The 16,604-nt window shown below is 32.0% G+C and overlaps 1 protein-coding gene across 11 annotated transcripts in view; it reads right to left on the reverse strand.

Annotated features, from left to right (window-relative positions):
* Positions 1 to 16,604, reverse strand: part of LOC127725284 (acetyl-CoA carboxylase-like) — a 97,425-nt gene that overhangs the window by 17,181 nt on the left and 63,640 nt on the right. For all 11 annotated transcript variants that reach the window (XM_052232179.1, XM_052232182.1, XM_052232180.1 and 8 more), the window contains 8 exons: positions 10,252 to 10,341; positions 9,822 to 9,893; positions 7,871 to 7,962; positions 7,469 to 7,580; positions 6,736 to 6,891; positions 6,304 to 6,450; positions 5,049 to 5,180; positions 1,598 to 1,735 (listed from right to left, as the gene is read on the reverse strand). In XM_052232179.1, the coding sequence (XP_052088139.1) occupies positions 1,598 to 1,735; positions 5,049 to 5,180; positions 6,304 to 6,450; positions 6,736 to 6,891; positions 7,469 to 7,580; positions 7,871 to 7,962; positions 9,822 to 9,893; positions 10,252 to 10,341 (939 nt within the window). The remainder of the gene's footprint in view (positions 1 to 1,597; positions 1,736 to 5,048; positions 5,181 to 6,303; positions 6,451 to 6,735; positions 6,892 to 7,468; positions 7,581 to 7,870; positions 7,963 to 9,821; positions 9,894 to 10,251; positions 10,342 to 16,604) is intronic.

The following is a 16,604-nucleotide window of genomic DNA, read 5'->3' on the forward strand; positions in this document are numbered from 1 at the left end:
ATATGCACATAAATTTGTAAATTAGTGTCTCTCTTGAATGTTACTAATCATTAAATGTATTTGCCTAATTCCAACTTTCAGAAATAGTATTATTTATTTCCTTGCACATATTTCTATGCAAGGTTTAATAGATCTTTTGACAATGACAGTCTTAGATATGAAAATAAATGTGGAATGTGTCCATGGGACACAGATGATGCCCCCCGCTTGCATATCATATAAAGATATAATGGGACATAACTGAAGAACGGTAAAAGTGACGCTACCCAAATTTGTACTTGATCTGAGTTTTTTGGTAATAAGCATTGTGTATAAGTTTCATAACATTTGGTTGAGGCAAACTAAAGTTAGAGAACGGAAACGAAAAATTCAGCAATTTTTATGTTTATAAAGGGGCATAACTCAAGAACAGTAATAGCGACACCATCCAATTTCAAACTTGATCTGTATTAAGTAGTAATAAGCATTGTATAAAAGTTTCATAACATTTGGTTGAGGTAAACTAAAGTTAGAGCCCGGACACAAAATATTCAGCAATTTTTATGTTTATAAAGGGGCATAACTAAAGAACGGTAAAAGTGACGCTACCCAATTTTTAACTTGATCTGTATTATGTGGTAATGAGCATTGTGTATAAGTTTCATACCATTTGGTTGAGGCAAACTAACGTTAGAGAACAGAAACAAAAAACTCAGCAATTTTTATGTTTATAAAGGGGCATAACTCAAGAACCATTATTGTGACGACACCCAATTTCAAACTTGATCTGTGTTTTGTGGTAATAAGCATTGTGTATAAGTTTCATAACATTTGGTTGAGGCAAACTAAAGTTAGAGAACGGAAACCAACTTTGGGACGAAGGACGTACGTACAGACGGACAAGGGTAAAACTTAATGCCCCCTCCGCTACGGCAGGGGCATAAAAATTGATAAAGAATATTTCAATTTGTTTACAAAACAAATAAAGACACAAACTATGGATGGTAGATATTAATTCACATAAATATTTCAGGAAATTTGATTTATTTTAATAAATAAAGGATTTAAAAACTGAAAACAAATATGAGCATTACACTTAATTACATAATAAGCTGATAATTTTTTACACAAACATCGTGGTGATGTAACTGATAAAAATCACTCCAGCCCTTTTATATATAACAGTGGTCAGGGTTAGTAACATCTCAGGATTCGGTCAACTCATTATTGCAGAATATTCAATGAATATATATTTATCGTTTAATTAAATATATCGGGTAATGGGATATTTTTAGCTGACATTTTGGGTATCCAATTTCCCGGAGTCTACTGTATAACTTACAAAGATAATTTTTAAATCAAATTTTGACCTCCTTCTCCACATGTCCTGACCTATCAGGAAGAATATTATATTTCAAGGTCATTTAAAAGATGTGTAACCTTTGCATGACTTGACCTACCTTATCAGGGTCAGTGTTATCCTCCCATGCTACTTTAAATAGATGTTTGACCTCCTCTGCCAGACCTATCATGACCTACCTTATCAGGGTCAGTGTTATCCTCCCATGCTACTTTAAATAAATGTTTGACCTCCTCTGCCAGACCTATCATGACCTACCTTATCAGGGTCAGAGTTATCCTCCCATGCTACTTTAAATAGATGTTTGACCTCCTCTGCCAGACCTATCCTGGCTCCACTGTTAGCCGATATATAAATCCTGGGATATCCATGTGTTCTTGAATGCTCAGATGCTCTCTGTAAGAAAAGAAAAAAGAACTATTCATAGACAACTTTTAGATTCAGGTTAGTTGAAGAATGGTAATTTTTTCGGCAATGAGTGTCAATTTTAAGAACATCTGTTGAAAATGTGTTGAGTTTCCACTGCATTTTACTAATTTCATGCATTACAATAAAAATGGTATAATATTGACAGTTGAATGGGATTACCACAAAGACAAGCCTCATTCAGAAATCTGTATTTTTTTAGCCTTTTTTTTTTTTTACTATCTAGTAAGGGATCATAGATTTATTCTTACGAGGAAGCTCCGAGCATGCTTGGAGGATGCTCGGAGCTTTTTCAGTAGGCTCTTCTCTGCAGTTTATGTGAAAATAATTATCATGAACCATTAAGATGTCAATCAAATCTACACCACTTCTATAATAAGGAAAGTTGAGCATTATAGAGGAAGCTCAATTAACACCTGTGTAAACAACTGATCTATTCAAATACATTTTGCATGACATTTTACAAATTATAGAAAAGATAAGAAATTCTTCAACAGTACTGTGTAATGCTTGGAAAGAAATCTCAAGTCTCCACAAAAAAGTGAAAGTCATTTAACAAAAAATATACAATTATTATATTATTAATCATTTCTTTTTTTATAATAAAAAAAATTCTCAAATCTTATAATTAGATGATATGATTTAAATATAGTTTATATTATATAATATGCTACATAAAAGTTATCAAGACACAAACAACAGTCAGGGGGCGATACTAAACAAGTTATTTTTTTTAGTTACTTAATATATATTAATAGGTATTTTTTGTTTTTTAAAATTATTTGATATAAACTCAATAGTTATTTTAAATGTCAAAAGTGGACTAAATGTAGTTTTTAAGAATTTTTTCATCATTTCTTTAAGTAAAATTAAGTATTTATCCAACTTGAGATGAGTATAGAGAGATTACTTTAAAAATAATGACAAAAATATTACTTTTATAAATTATTTTATACATCTTCGAAAAACTAAGCATACTTACAATTACATGTATTTAAGGAACATATGTAATTGTTTTTGATAAAGATTTCAAATTATAAATAACTTCAAGTCTTAATTAAATCACAAAGTTCCATCCATTTATATTTGTTCAACTATAAGATTTTAAAGGAAAATGTTATTTTAATAGCCCCAAGAGACCAATCTATGACCAAGAAGTGTGGCATCAGAAAGGCAATTACCGGTAGTGTTTCAGGAGGATTTAAATAGTTTTATACTGCATGGGGAAAATAACCAGATGTGAAAATTTGTTAAAGCTTGTAAAACCTGTATGAATGGACACCTATAGAAATAATATTAACAGAAGTTACTTATTCATGATATATAAGTAATATTTGAAACAACCTTGTTTTCAATATAACTTGTATAAGTAATTTTGAAAATTACTTGTTTAAGTAATGCCCCTAACTATTAAAACAATGATAATTTTTTTTTTTTATAAAATAGCAAAGTTAGTTTTTTATAAAAAAAATTATGGCTACTCTAAGAAAGGTTGAGGAGGTAATACCACCATTGTTTTCCCTCTAGTACGTCTCACTTTAATTGTCATTTTTTTTATAATTGTGCAGATTTGGTTTTATTTTAAATAAAGAAGTGAAGTTTTATCCTGACCTGTACTTGAATGAAAATCTAATATAAAATTGTTTCCCCCTATCAGTCTTTGTTTAATTGGTATTTTTCCAAAAATATGTGCAGAATTTATCTATGTTTTAAATAAAGAAATACTTGACATGAGTAAAGTTTTTTCTTGTCCTGTACTATAGTAATAAAACAACATAATTTTTCAGTGCATATAAGAAAGAAGACATCACCAGAATTAACCAACCAAATTCTATCCTCTTTTTTTTTTCTCTGTTTACAAGCTTTAGTAGCCATGTCCCCTAAAATTGCAAAAATATTTTATATAAAAAACTAACTTTGCTATTTTATAAAAAAAAATACCATTGTTTAGTTAAGGGCATTACTTAAACTAGTAATTTTCAAAATAACCTATACAAGTTATATTGAAAACAAGGTTGTTTCAAATATTACTTATATATCATGAATAAGTAACTTCTGTTAATATTATTTCTATAGGTGTCCATTCATACAGGTTTTACAAGCTTTAACAAATTTTCACATCTGGTTATTTTCCCCATGCAGTATAAAACTATTTAAATCCTCCTGAAACACTAATTGCCTTTCTGATGCCACACTTCTTGGTCATAGATTGGTCTCTTGGGGCTATTAAAATAACATTTTCCTTCAAAATCTTAGAGATGAACAAATATAAATGGATGGAACTTTGTGATTTAATTAAGACTTGAAGTTATTTATAATTTGAAATATTTATCAAAAACAATTACATATGTTCCTTAAATAATTGTGCTTAGTTTTTCACTTAGTTTTTCGAAGATGTATAAAATAATTTATAAAAGTAATATTTTTGTCATTATTTTTAAAGTAATCTCTCTATACTCATCTCAAGTTGGATAAATACTTAATTTTACTTAATGAAATGATATAAAAATTCTTAAAAACTACATTTAGTCCACTTTTGACATTTAAAATAACAATTGAGATTATATCAAATAATTTAAAAAAACAAAAAATACCTATTAATATAAGTAACTAAAAAAAATAACTTGTTAAGTATCGCCCCCTGACTGTTGTTTGTGTCTTGATAACTTTTATGTAGCATATTATATAATATAAACTATATTTAAATCATATCATCTAATTATAAGATTTGAGAATTTTTTTTATTATAAAAAGAGAAATGATTATTTTAAAAATATAATAATTGTATATTTTTTGTTAAAGACTTTCACTTTTTGTGGAGACATGAGATTTCTTTCCAAGCATTACACAGTACTGTTGAAGAATTTCTAATCTATTCTATAGTTTTGTAAAATTTCAGGCAAAATGTATTTGAATAGATAAGATGTTTACACAGGTGTTAATTGAGCTTCCTCTATAATGCTCTACTTTCCTTATTATAGAAGTGGTGTAGATTTGATTGACATCTTAATGGATCATGATAATTATTTTCACATAAACTGCAGAGAAGAGCCTACTGAAAAAGCTCTGAGCATCCTCCGAGCATGCTCGGAGCTTCCTCATAAGAATAAATCTATGATCCCTAAAACAAGACCGATTCAAAGAGTAACTTTGTAATAGATGGAAAGTACTTTGAAAATAATCATACTATTTACCCCAAAAAATCATTCATGCATAATTTGAATAAAAAGGAATCCAATGCTATCATTTGTTGACTCAAGGTAGAAGACATAAGTTAATTCACCTTAAACAATACATCTTCTTGTGGTCCAAATGATCCAATCTTATATGTGATATCATTGCAAATAACAATAATCGTTCTACCACTGGGATATAATGGGGTCTTCAATGTCAACTGCCAGGCTACCATACCAACCTGTAACAAAAAAATTATCAATTAGCATGTTTTCAATTCTTACACAACTTTTGTTTATTTTTGTTCTTGATTTCCTGTATTCAAATCCTGTAAGAAATCAAACTAAACATACGCTAATTGTATGAAATTCTGTGAACCACAATACCCATTTGAAATGGAACTCAATAAATATTTATATTTTTACAGCCATCTTTTTTTTTAATAAGATGTTGCTCTAGGTGACCTTATTTTGATAGGAGGATGGCAGACTATAAGATGTATTCAATACAAAGTTAAATGATAATCTAATGATAGACAGGATGCACATCTCAAATACCGGTAAGGTTATATGCTGATTGATAAGTGTTTAATCTCCAGTGGCAAATATTACATGCATATCAAGATGAGAACATGAAAATGTGATATGTTTAAGAACACTACTGTATTCTAGACAGACACGCTTAGCTAGATGTTTGTAATATCATAGTTCACGAAATAATCGTCTGCAGATAGACGTGTCACTCTACAAGGAAACATTATTCTGAATCCGAGGTGACCAGTCTTTGATCTTACTTCTGAAAGCATGTGCTTAGCAGAGAACCAACAAGTACCAATTTTTTATGTCTTTAATTTGATCTAGACAGGGATAGAACTTAAGACATCCTTCAATCATGGCAAGCATGCTACCAAAGGACAACTGAGATGGTTGAAACAAGATAATACAGCCTTAATTTCAGAAAACTGGAGGCACCAAGAAAATTAGTTATACCTTCAATTTTCCTTTTCCCATATATTTATAAACACTGAAGCTCTAAACTTTTGAAAACCCTTTGAATACACGATTTTTCATTCTTCACATATTCAGTTGTTTTTGAGGTAACAAATGACATCAGAACAAATGTAGATTTTCTTCAGCACACAAGTTCTACTTGTTAATTTAACTTTATTGAACATATTTCACTTTTTAATTTTGTGTTCTTTTCATCAAAACCCAGTCTTTAATAAAAGTAGGACATATATTGCATTCTGTGGACTTCTGATAAACAAATGAATATTATACAGATTGCAACTTACATGAGTGTGATCACATGCCAATCTTATCCACGAAGTGGACATTTTAAAGATTTGCTGTTATTTCACTTACCTCATTTTGACCTGGTAGCCTGTTTTGCATCAGTAGGTTGCCTCTGTTATCTAACACCAGTTCTGTACAGGAGTAAGGATCCTCTGGTATATCACTCTCTTTTAACTTATGAAGCTGGATATATTCTTTCCATTGCTTCAGTAATGCCTGTTAAGAGAGTGCATCATTTTAAAAGGTTCGAGAGAGTGTATCATTTTAAAAGGTTCGAGAGAGAGCATCATTTTAAAAGGTTCTACTTTTTAATTGACTAATTGCTTCAAGTAATATATAGTTTGATATATTCAGCAAAATTCTTGTTCAAGCTTTTGTAAATAAAGATATGTCATACTGCCAACTAATCATTTGTTTTAAGGTGTTATAATAGAGTTAAAATCCGTTTAATAACCACTCGTCATTTCAAATCAATCTTAAAAGTTAATGAATGGTTCTTGCCTGTTTGAACATTTCTGGGAAATCATATACATATGTAGTCCCCGACTGCTGGGCCTGAAATCTCTTTAGTTGTAAATGGTCCTTTGTAACATATGGTGCACTGACTAACAGTCCATGTAGTGGTCCCTGTTTGGTCCCATAGGCCTTGAACATAATCTGTTAACATAAGAATATAAATAATATAATACTGTATTTCACTGTATTATCCTTTACAACAGAAACCATTCATGGGTTAACCCAATTTTTCCAATTAGTCAGAATTCAAACAATTGCTAGGTAATCAAAATCAATATTGCTCATGTGACTTTGTTTGAATTCAGTGGCTAATTTAGCAAGTTTTGGTTTCAACATCACAATTATTTTTTTTCAAATAGCTCAAGAATAGATTAAATTAGAAAAAAATGACCATTTGGAAGAACACTGATTGACTCATAAATGTCATATACCATGAAAAAGATCTTTTGTTGTATATTAAAAGTCTGGTAGGCATTTTTTACAATATCTTTTTTAAACATCCATTCGTTTTCTCTTTCCTCATCATGTTCATACAGTTTTCCTATTAAATAGTACAAGCATTAATCAAATACAATAGGATGTTTTACCATAAACGAAACCAAAATGTAATTCATGATAATTTATAATTAAAATACAAACTGTATGTGTGTGTGCAGATCATACTGTACAAATAAAATAACGCATTTCCATGACTAGAGTGATAATAACTGGTACCCACCTGACCTGTCCTAGAATCTGTTTCTTCCCTGTACAGACTGATATCTAAGTAGTATCCACTTTCATTTGTAAGGAACAATCTGATTGGTAGTCTCTGTGCTCCAGGTGAAAGTCTACAACAAATGTTATAGTAATGTATCTTCTCTTGGAAGTAACTTCCTCAAAATGATCATTACATTTTTGCTATAATAGCTTGAAACACAGAATTGCAAATGATGTGAAAATAAGATGGTTTAAAATAGGCTGTTAAAAGTTATCTTTCAAAAAGTATATATTTGACCGTTTGAAAATCATTCTTATTTTTTCCCTAACCTATTACTTTATTTGATAACTGATGGTAAATTTATGTTCAGTGTGAGACAGTATACCTGAAGGTAAACTTAAGTTTAGTGTGACAGTATACCTGATGACAAATTTAAGTTCTGCATGTAAAACTCTCATCTTCCAGAGCCTGGCACCATACCTCATTACCATACTTCTAACTGTCTCCTCTAACTGTGAGGGAAGAAAAATCAGATCTCATTCATATCTATTTTGACATGCAACTTTTTTTGACAGACATAGACTGAGTAAAAAAAAGTTTCACAACATTTTTAAATTAAAAAAACTTTAAATAAAATAAATGGAGAATGTGTCCATGGGACACAGATGATGCCCCTGCTTTCATATAACTTTATAAAGGGACATAACTCAAGAACGATAAAAGTGACGCCACCCAAATTCGAACTTGATCTGATGTGGTAATAAGCATTGTGTATAAGTTTCATAAGATTTGGTTGAGGCATACTAAAGTTAGAGAACAGAAACCAATTTCTGGACGTACATACATACGGATGTACAGACGTACAGACGGACAAGGGTAACACTTAATGTCCCCTCCGCTGTTTCAAATTTCAAAGTTGCAGAAATAATTCTTTAATAAATGTTCTTGTCAAGCAAAAATTGCACCTAATATTTTATTTTATTTTTATGATAATTTTATAATTATTGTTATGTACTGTAAATTCAGAAATTATTGCGTGCATTTATTATTGCGATTTTGTCATTTTAGACTAAAATGCGATTCTATTTTTTGCAATATTGAGAACAATCCTGTTTAATTCATATAAGATATTTCAAAAATGCGAGTTTAAATTATTGCGATTATAACCCTGTCGCATTTTTCGCAATAATAAAAATATCGCAATAATTTCTGAATTTACATTATATAATATAACTATAGCTTATTTTTAAAAGATAAGGTTAATTTGATTTGTTGCTTAACTTTTTTACTCAGTCTAGTTCTCTTGATATTCATATTCATTTCTACTTTTACATGATTTTAACATTCCAACTAACAAATAATATATTCCAAACTTTTCCACAATAATCTATAAAATGGGACAATGCATGATCTTCCAACTGGGTTTTTTTCCAGGAAAAATTAGATGCCACATAGCAAATATCATCACGTCACAATGTCCAATGACGCCTTTCCCCACGAATCACCCAAGATCAAATGGAGCAATTCATTCATAAAACCAAACTTGGAAACTAGTTTATAATTTTCATATGTACCATTTTGTTCCATTGTTAAAAGGCTAATTTTAATATTATTTGTGTAATAGACATTACAAGAACTTTAACTGTGACACCTGTTAACCGTTAAATAGTTATATTTTCTTAGCATCTGAATGAACTCTATAGAACTGTCACAATTAATTAGTGCTATTTATCTATGGCCATAAAGTCGCCACTGTAGAACACTTAAAGTTTCTGATCATTTTAATATGTTTAACATTCAAAGAAAAAGACTGATTTAATGTATATTCTGGTCAGTTTTAAGGTTGTTGCTCGATGTGAAAAGTTGGTTACATGTTTGCAATATATAAATATTGTATATGAACTCGATGTTGTCTTTTTAATTAATATTGAGGTGTAACATCCATACTATTATCAAACCTTTTTGTGCAGTTGCTTAGTACCAGCCACTCAGGGGCAAAGAAATCCTTTTTTTGCTTTTCTAATTTTGTAATAAATAGTCAATTCTAAGAAACTTACATATACATAACGCTTATAAAGTTAATTACAAGCGTTTTTGAAAAATGAAGAAATATTCTAAATTCTGATAAAAAATAATACTTTTACACATACAATATTGTTCTTGTTGAGGTAAACAGACAAAAATCTTTTTTTCTTGCAGAATTAAAGATAACGACAACTTATCAATCGTCTTCTTGCATTTGTTCTTAACCAAAATGAGTAATTTGTTAAGAAAATTCAGACATCCAATGGAGTGTCTCCCCCTTTAAAGTGATTCAAGGTGGATTCTATTGAGTTATGATACTTATAACAGACACTTAGAACCAAATTACCTTTCCTGGCTCTGTTAATGTCAATGTTGGAGCAAAGTTCAAAAACACATGATTACAATCTGTCTTCCTGGACTGAAAAAAAATTAAAAATTTGCTGTCAACACGATAATTTTATTTGTATACTTTATTATTTCTGAGGAAAACTGCAAAAATCGACTACACCAAATAAGATATGTTACTATTACAAGTTTTAAAAAGTACGAATTTCTTATCTCCTTTGAATCTGATTTTTCAAATTGACATATCCAATCTGCTGGGTTCCAAATAATTTGCCAATTATCCCATTTTGAAATACAATAATTTTGCATCAACTGCATATCTTCTTATGACAACTTCCTGGTTTGGAACAGTTTAAGATTTACAATAATACTTTAACAAATACAGTTGTTCTTATAAAATTACTGGGAAATATTTTGGGATCTATACTCACAGTAGGATGAGAGAATGCCACTTCCAGTGAATCCATGGCCTCTAACAAAGTTCTCTCTGCTTCATTCTGTAGAAACTCAAAGGAGGCTTCCTGTAATGTGTTATAATTATTACTAGTTACATTTATCAATAAAATGCTCAGCTGGGCGCAGATTGATACAACCGCAGAGGTCGAACCATGCAGTTGGGGCAAGTATGGACACAACATTCAAGCTTGATACAGCTCTGAATTTGGATTGTGATTTAATATTTGACACAGCATAGGTTTCTGACATAGAATGAATGTGGTCTAAGAACTTAAAAATTTTTAATTTACCTATTATAGTCCAATATCCAAAATCTAAATACATACACGGTTAGATTCTGCATATCAAAGAACCCCAAGAATTCAATTTTTGTTAAAATCAAACTAATTTTATTTTGGACCCTTTGGACCTTTGTAGACCAATTTGAAAACGGGACCAAAAATTAAGAATCTAAATACAAGGTTAGATTCAGCATATCAAAGAACCCCAATATTTCAATTTTTGATGAAATCAAACCTTATCATTATTATTCGCTTTTATATATAAATGAAAAATATCCAACTTAAAATGGAAAATTTTAAAGAAAAAAAAAGGAAAAAAGGAAAAAAAAAAAAAAAAAAGGAAAAAAAAAATCCCCCCCAATTTTTTGAACCCCCTTATGATTCATCACCCCCAAACTCAATCCCAGCTTTCCCTTTGTTGTATGGTACCTTGCAGTACAATTTCAGAGAGATCCATACAGTTGAACACAAGTTATTGTCTGGAAACTAGAAAAATGTTTGTTTTTTGGCCCCTTTTTGGCCCCAAATTCCTAAACGTTTAGGGCAATTACCCCCAAACTCAAACCCAGCTTTCCCTTTGTGATATGGAACCTTGTAGTACAATTTCATAAAGATCCATACACTTACACACAAGTTATTGTCCTGAAACTAGAAAAATGCTGGGTTTTTTGCCCTTTTATGGTCCCTAATTACTAAAGTTTTGAGGGAATTACCCCCAAAATCAATCCCAGCCTTCCCTTTGTGGTATGGTACCTTGCAGTACAGTTTCAGAGTGATCCATACATTTGAACACAAGTTATTGTCTGGAAACTAGAAAAATGCTTATTTTTTGCCTCTTTTTGGCCCCTTATTCCTAAACTTTTTGGGCAATTACCCCCAAACGCGATTCCAGCTTTCCCTTTGTGATATGGAACCTTGTAGTACAATTTCATAAAGATCCATACACTTACACACAAGTAATTGTCATGAAACTAGAAAAATGCTTGTTTTTTGCCCCTTTTTGGCCCCTAATTCCTAAAAGTTGGAGGCAATTACCCCCAAAATCAATCCCAACATTCCCTTTGTGATATGGAACCTTGTGATACAATGTCAGAGAGATCCATTCACTTACACACAAGTTATTGTCATGAAACTCGAAAAATGCTTGTTTTTTGCCCCTTTTTGGCCCCTAATTCCTAAAATTTGGAGGCAATTACCCCCAAAATCAATCCCAGCATTCCCTTTGTGATATGGAACCTTGTGGTACAATGTCAGAGAGATCCATACACTTACACACAAGTTATGTCTGGAAGTTACAAAAATGCTTATTTTTGGCCCCTTTTTGGCCCCTAATTCCTTAACTGTGGGTACCATAACCCCCAAAATCAATCCCCACCTTTCTTTTGTGGTATTGAACCTTATGGTAAAATTTCATTGAGATCCATTCACTTAAACTAAAGTAAGAGTGTGAAAACTAATGTGTCTTCCGACGACGACGACGACGACGACGACGACGAGCCAACGTCATACCAATATACGACCACAAAAATTTTTTTGCGGTCGTTTAAAAATGCTTGTTTTTTGCCCCTTTTTTGCCCCTTATTCCAAAATTTTTGAGGCAATTACCCCCAAAATCAATCCCAGCCTTCCCTTTGTGGTATGGTATCCTGCAGTACAATTTCAGAGAGATCCATACACTTGAACACAAGTTATTGTCTGGAAACTAGAAAAATGTGTTTTTTGGCCCCTTTTTGGCCCCTTATTCCTAAATGTTTAGGGCAATTACCCCCAAACTCAATTCCAGCTTTCCCTTTGTGATATGAAACCTTGTAGTACAATTTCTGAAAAATCCATACACTTACTTACAAGTTATTGTCATGAAACTAGAAAAATGCTTGTTTTTTGCCCCTTTTTTGCCCCTTATTCCAAAATTTTTGAGGCAATTACCCCCAAAATCAATCCCAGCCTTCCCTTTGTGGTATGGTACCTTGCAGTACAGTTTCAGAGAGATCCATACATTTGAACACAAGTAATTGTCTGGAAACTAGAAAAATGCTTATTTTTGGCCCCATTTTGGCCCCTTATTCCTAAACTTTTTGGGCAATTACCCCCAAACGCGATTCCAGCTTTCCCTTTGTGATATTGAACCTTGTAGTACAATTTCATAAAGATCCATACACTTACACACAAGTTATTGTCATGAAACTAGAAAAATGCTTGTTTTTTGCCCCTTTTTGGCCCCTAATTCCTAAAAGTTGGAGGCAATTACCCCCAAAATCAATCCCAGCATTCCCTTTGTGATATGGAACCTTGTGAAACAATGTCAGAGAGATCCATACACTTACACACAAGTTATTGTCATGAAACTAGAAAAATGCTTGTTTTTTGCCCCTTTTTAGCCCCTAATTCCTAAAATTTGGAGGCAATTACCCCAATATCAATCCCAGCATTCCCTTTGTGATATGGAACCTTGTGGTACAATGTCAGAGAGATCCATACACTTACACACAAGTTATGTCTGGAAGTTACAAAAATGCTTATTTTTGGCCCCTTTTTGGCCCCTAATTCCTTAACTGTGGGTGCGAAAACCAATGTATCTTCGGACGACGACGACGATGCCAACATCATACCAATATACGACCGCAAAATTTTTTTGCGGTCGTATAAAAACAAGAATATCTTTACATAGGACACCATGCCCTGCTCATACTATCACATTTCAATGTTCAGTGAACCTTTAAATCTGGGTCAAAACCCTAATTTAGGACATATTTTTTAGAAAGTTAATTTCATTATGACCATTTGTACCAAGTTTCAAATTAATGGTAACCTACTTTAAACCAAAACTTTGACCTGACATGGGATGGACAGATGCACAGGCTGGAAAACACAATAGCCCCAACTATCATTGGCAGGGCATAAAAAAATGCATTTTGATGTCAATAAGATATTAAATCAAAGAGCTGAAAGCTCTGAGGAAAAATGACGCCACTGTCTCTAGTATTGTGATATTTTTTATGCAAGTCTTGATTTTCACATACATGTACCGTAATAAGTTTAACATTGCAACATGTCTCGTAAGCATATTATTGATATTCGTATATGTGTCTGTTTTTTTCAGTACAAATGAATAGGTCAAGACTATCTGAATGATCTACAGTATCCAATTACTACTGGCTGTTTTTTTTTGTATAAATAAATAGGTCAAGACTACCGGAATGATCTACAATATCCAATGACTACTGGCTGTTCTTTTGTACTAATAAAAAGGTCAAGACTATTTGAATGATCTACAATATCCAATGACTACTGGCTGTTCTTTTGTACATATAAATAAAGACTGCCTGAATGATCTAAAGTATTCTAAGTAATGTGATTTTGTTCTTGCAATTACATTTTTCTAAATCAAGAATATAGACTACTAGTATCCTTTTCAAACCAAATGATTATGAAGAGCCTGTTGTTAGCAAGCTCTTATACCCCACATACTCATTAAATAAGTTACTAGTGACCTAGTTATTTCTGTTACTTGAAGCAAATTATATTTCTGTATATTTAGACAATAGTATAATATTGTTTTACTAGTTTTATTTCACCTTGAAGATTAGACAAATAGGGATACTCCTTCGATTTTTTATTTCATGTCAGTCAGGTCGCTTTATATGAAATTTGAAACCACTTCTCTGCCATATTGTTATTTTATAACAACTCTGCCCTTGACCATGTTGACCCATGTAATTGATATTCATTCTTTAACCATATATCATAGTCAGTTAGTATTTAATTTTGCACTCCCACTCCACCTTTCATGTCTTTCAGGTCAAATGTCTGTCTCCATTTAAGTTAATGACATTGAACAATCATTGTATTAAACACAATTTCAATAGTGATAATGCTGTTCTCGTGGGTCACCATATATTCAACTTGGGTAGCATTCCAGTTATTGAAATTTGTGTCAGATTAGAACAATGATCTAGATCTTTAGTAATGGATCTTATAATTTAATATGGAGCCATAGTATGGGACCCCTACACGGTAACAAAAAAAAACAAGCTTAAAAGGATACAATGTCAAGCGGCAAAATTTATCACCAGAGATTACAAGTCAAAAGAGGATGGACGGGATACGTCTCTAAAATGCTTGCTGAACTGGAACTACAGCAAGATCTCCAGACAAGACGAACAAAGCGTTGAAGCCAGAAGTTAATATTTATGTAAAAAGTAGTTGAGGGGCTGATTCCCGCTATTGAACCATACTGTCATTCTATAATATCATTGCGTAAGTATTTCTGTATTGGCCTTGTTATTGGTCCATGTCTTGGGTGTTTTGGTCTGAGGCGAAGCGGAAGGCCAGCCCAATACTGCTGGCCGAGGACCAATAATAAGGCCAATACAGAAATACACGTAATAGTATCTTTATTAATTAACTACAGTGTTACAATATTTTTTTTTATTTCATTTCACAAGAGATAAACATTTTTACCTTGAAGTGGAACTATCCAAATGTCAGTTTCCTTTTAAAAGATGCAATATCTAATGATTCCGTGCCGTTTGACTGCTGGCCGAGAACCAATAATAAGGCCAATACAGAAATACACGTAATAGTATCTTTATTAATTAACTGCAGTGTTACAATATTTTTTTATTTCATTTCACAAGAGATAAACATTTTTACCTTGAAGTGGAACTATCCAAATCTCAGTTTCTTTTTATAAGATGCAATATCTAATGATTCGGTGCCGTTTGAAGTATCTTCAGCCTTTTCTCATCTGATGAATTTTTCTACCCTTTCCAGTCACTATAAAGTGTTACAACTTTAATTTAGACACAACACATAAATAGTAATTGGAAAGGTACTGCCATTGCATGTGTAATGCAAATATATTTTTAAAAAAAATAATGTAAGAGTTGAAATTGATACAACTATCCATAAGCCAATTGACCAAAGAACGAAGATTTGCACAATTACAGAATGCATATGCCTGGTTCGGGTTTAAAAATAAACGACCGTTTAAATACAAAACATGAGAAGCGACAGTAAACAGTAAATATCGATTTGTACCAATGACATGATGAAATTATGAGGTCGTCAAGAAATGAACTTTGTGTCTAAATTGTGATAATTTACTCGTTCCCCAAACCTGAAATAATCCCATCGTCTACTTTCAAAATGCTTTTTAAATGAATGGGACCGTCTTTAACCTAAAATATATGCCATACTGAACGTTTCAGCTTGTTTATGGTGAGTCAACATGCGTCTTACAAACAACTGTTTACTTTCAGTTTGAGTTTATCGTGACTTACGATCTAAAAACTAGAGACGTTCCGAAATCCTGTTTTGTAAACAAAGATTCATACGCACCGCGTGGGTATAACCGTATTACTAATTTCCGATTTTTAAAATCTTCGTAAATCTGGATAAAGACCAGTTTCTATCCAATGGATATCAAAATGATTCCGATTTTCACTTTTTTTAATGATTGTAAAGTTGAAATGGCATGAAAGGCTGACATTATTTAGGAGAACTATTTTGTCTAGCGTTTGCTGATCATTGGAGGGTAAAAAGTCCAACACCATAACAAAACGGATCTATTTATCATGTACACATACCGATTGTTTACGGTTGTAAGACATGTGCATAAAAGTGAAAGCTCGAATAAATATGAAAAATATAACAAAGGGATAGCTCCAAATACCATTTAATAACAAAAAAAATATGGACAGGTCAAGATATCTTTTTGGTAAATAAAATAAAGTATGTAAACTGGTTTCCGTCCGACTACAACACTTTGTTCGAGTGTAGCGGAATACAAGCAGATTCCTGCTAGTATGTAAAATAGTAAATATGAAACCGAGTGCGGTAGGCGGAGGCAATAATCGACTTCCGTTAGTTCTGGTCAATGGTATCGGAAACATGCCGCTGATAGCGTCATTTTCCAATAATTTGTTGGTTTGATAGAGATAAATACGATAAATTTTATTCATATCTTTCTATATCAGCTACCAGCTACCAGCTACTAAACTAATTTTATATGACTAGTATTCAGATTGAAAGGCGATCTTTACTGA

This window comes from Mytilus californianus, unplaced genomic scaffold (genome assembly GCF_021869535.1).
Source record: "Mytilus californianus isolate M0D057914Y unplaced genomic scaffold, xbMytCali1.0.p SCAF_15, whole genome shotgun sequence".
In the NCBI taxonomy this organism is placed as follows: Eukaryota; Metazoa; Mollusca; class Bivalvia; order Mytilida; family Mytilidae; genus Mytilus; species Mytilus californianus.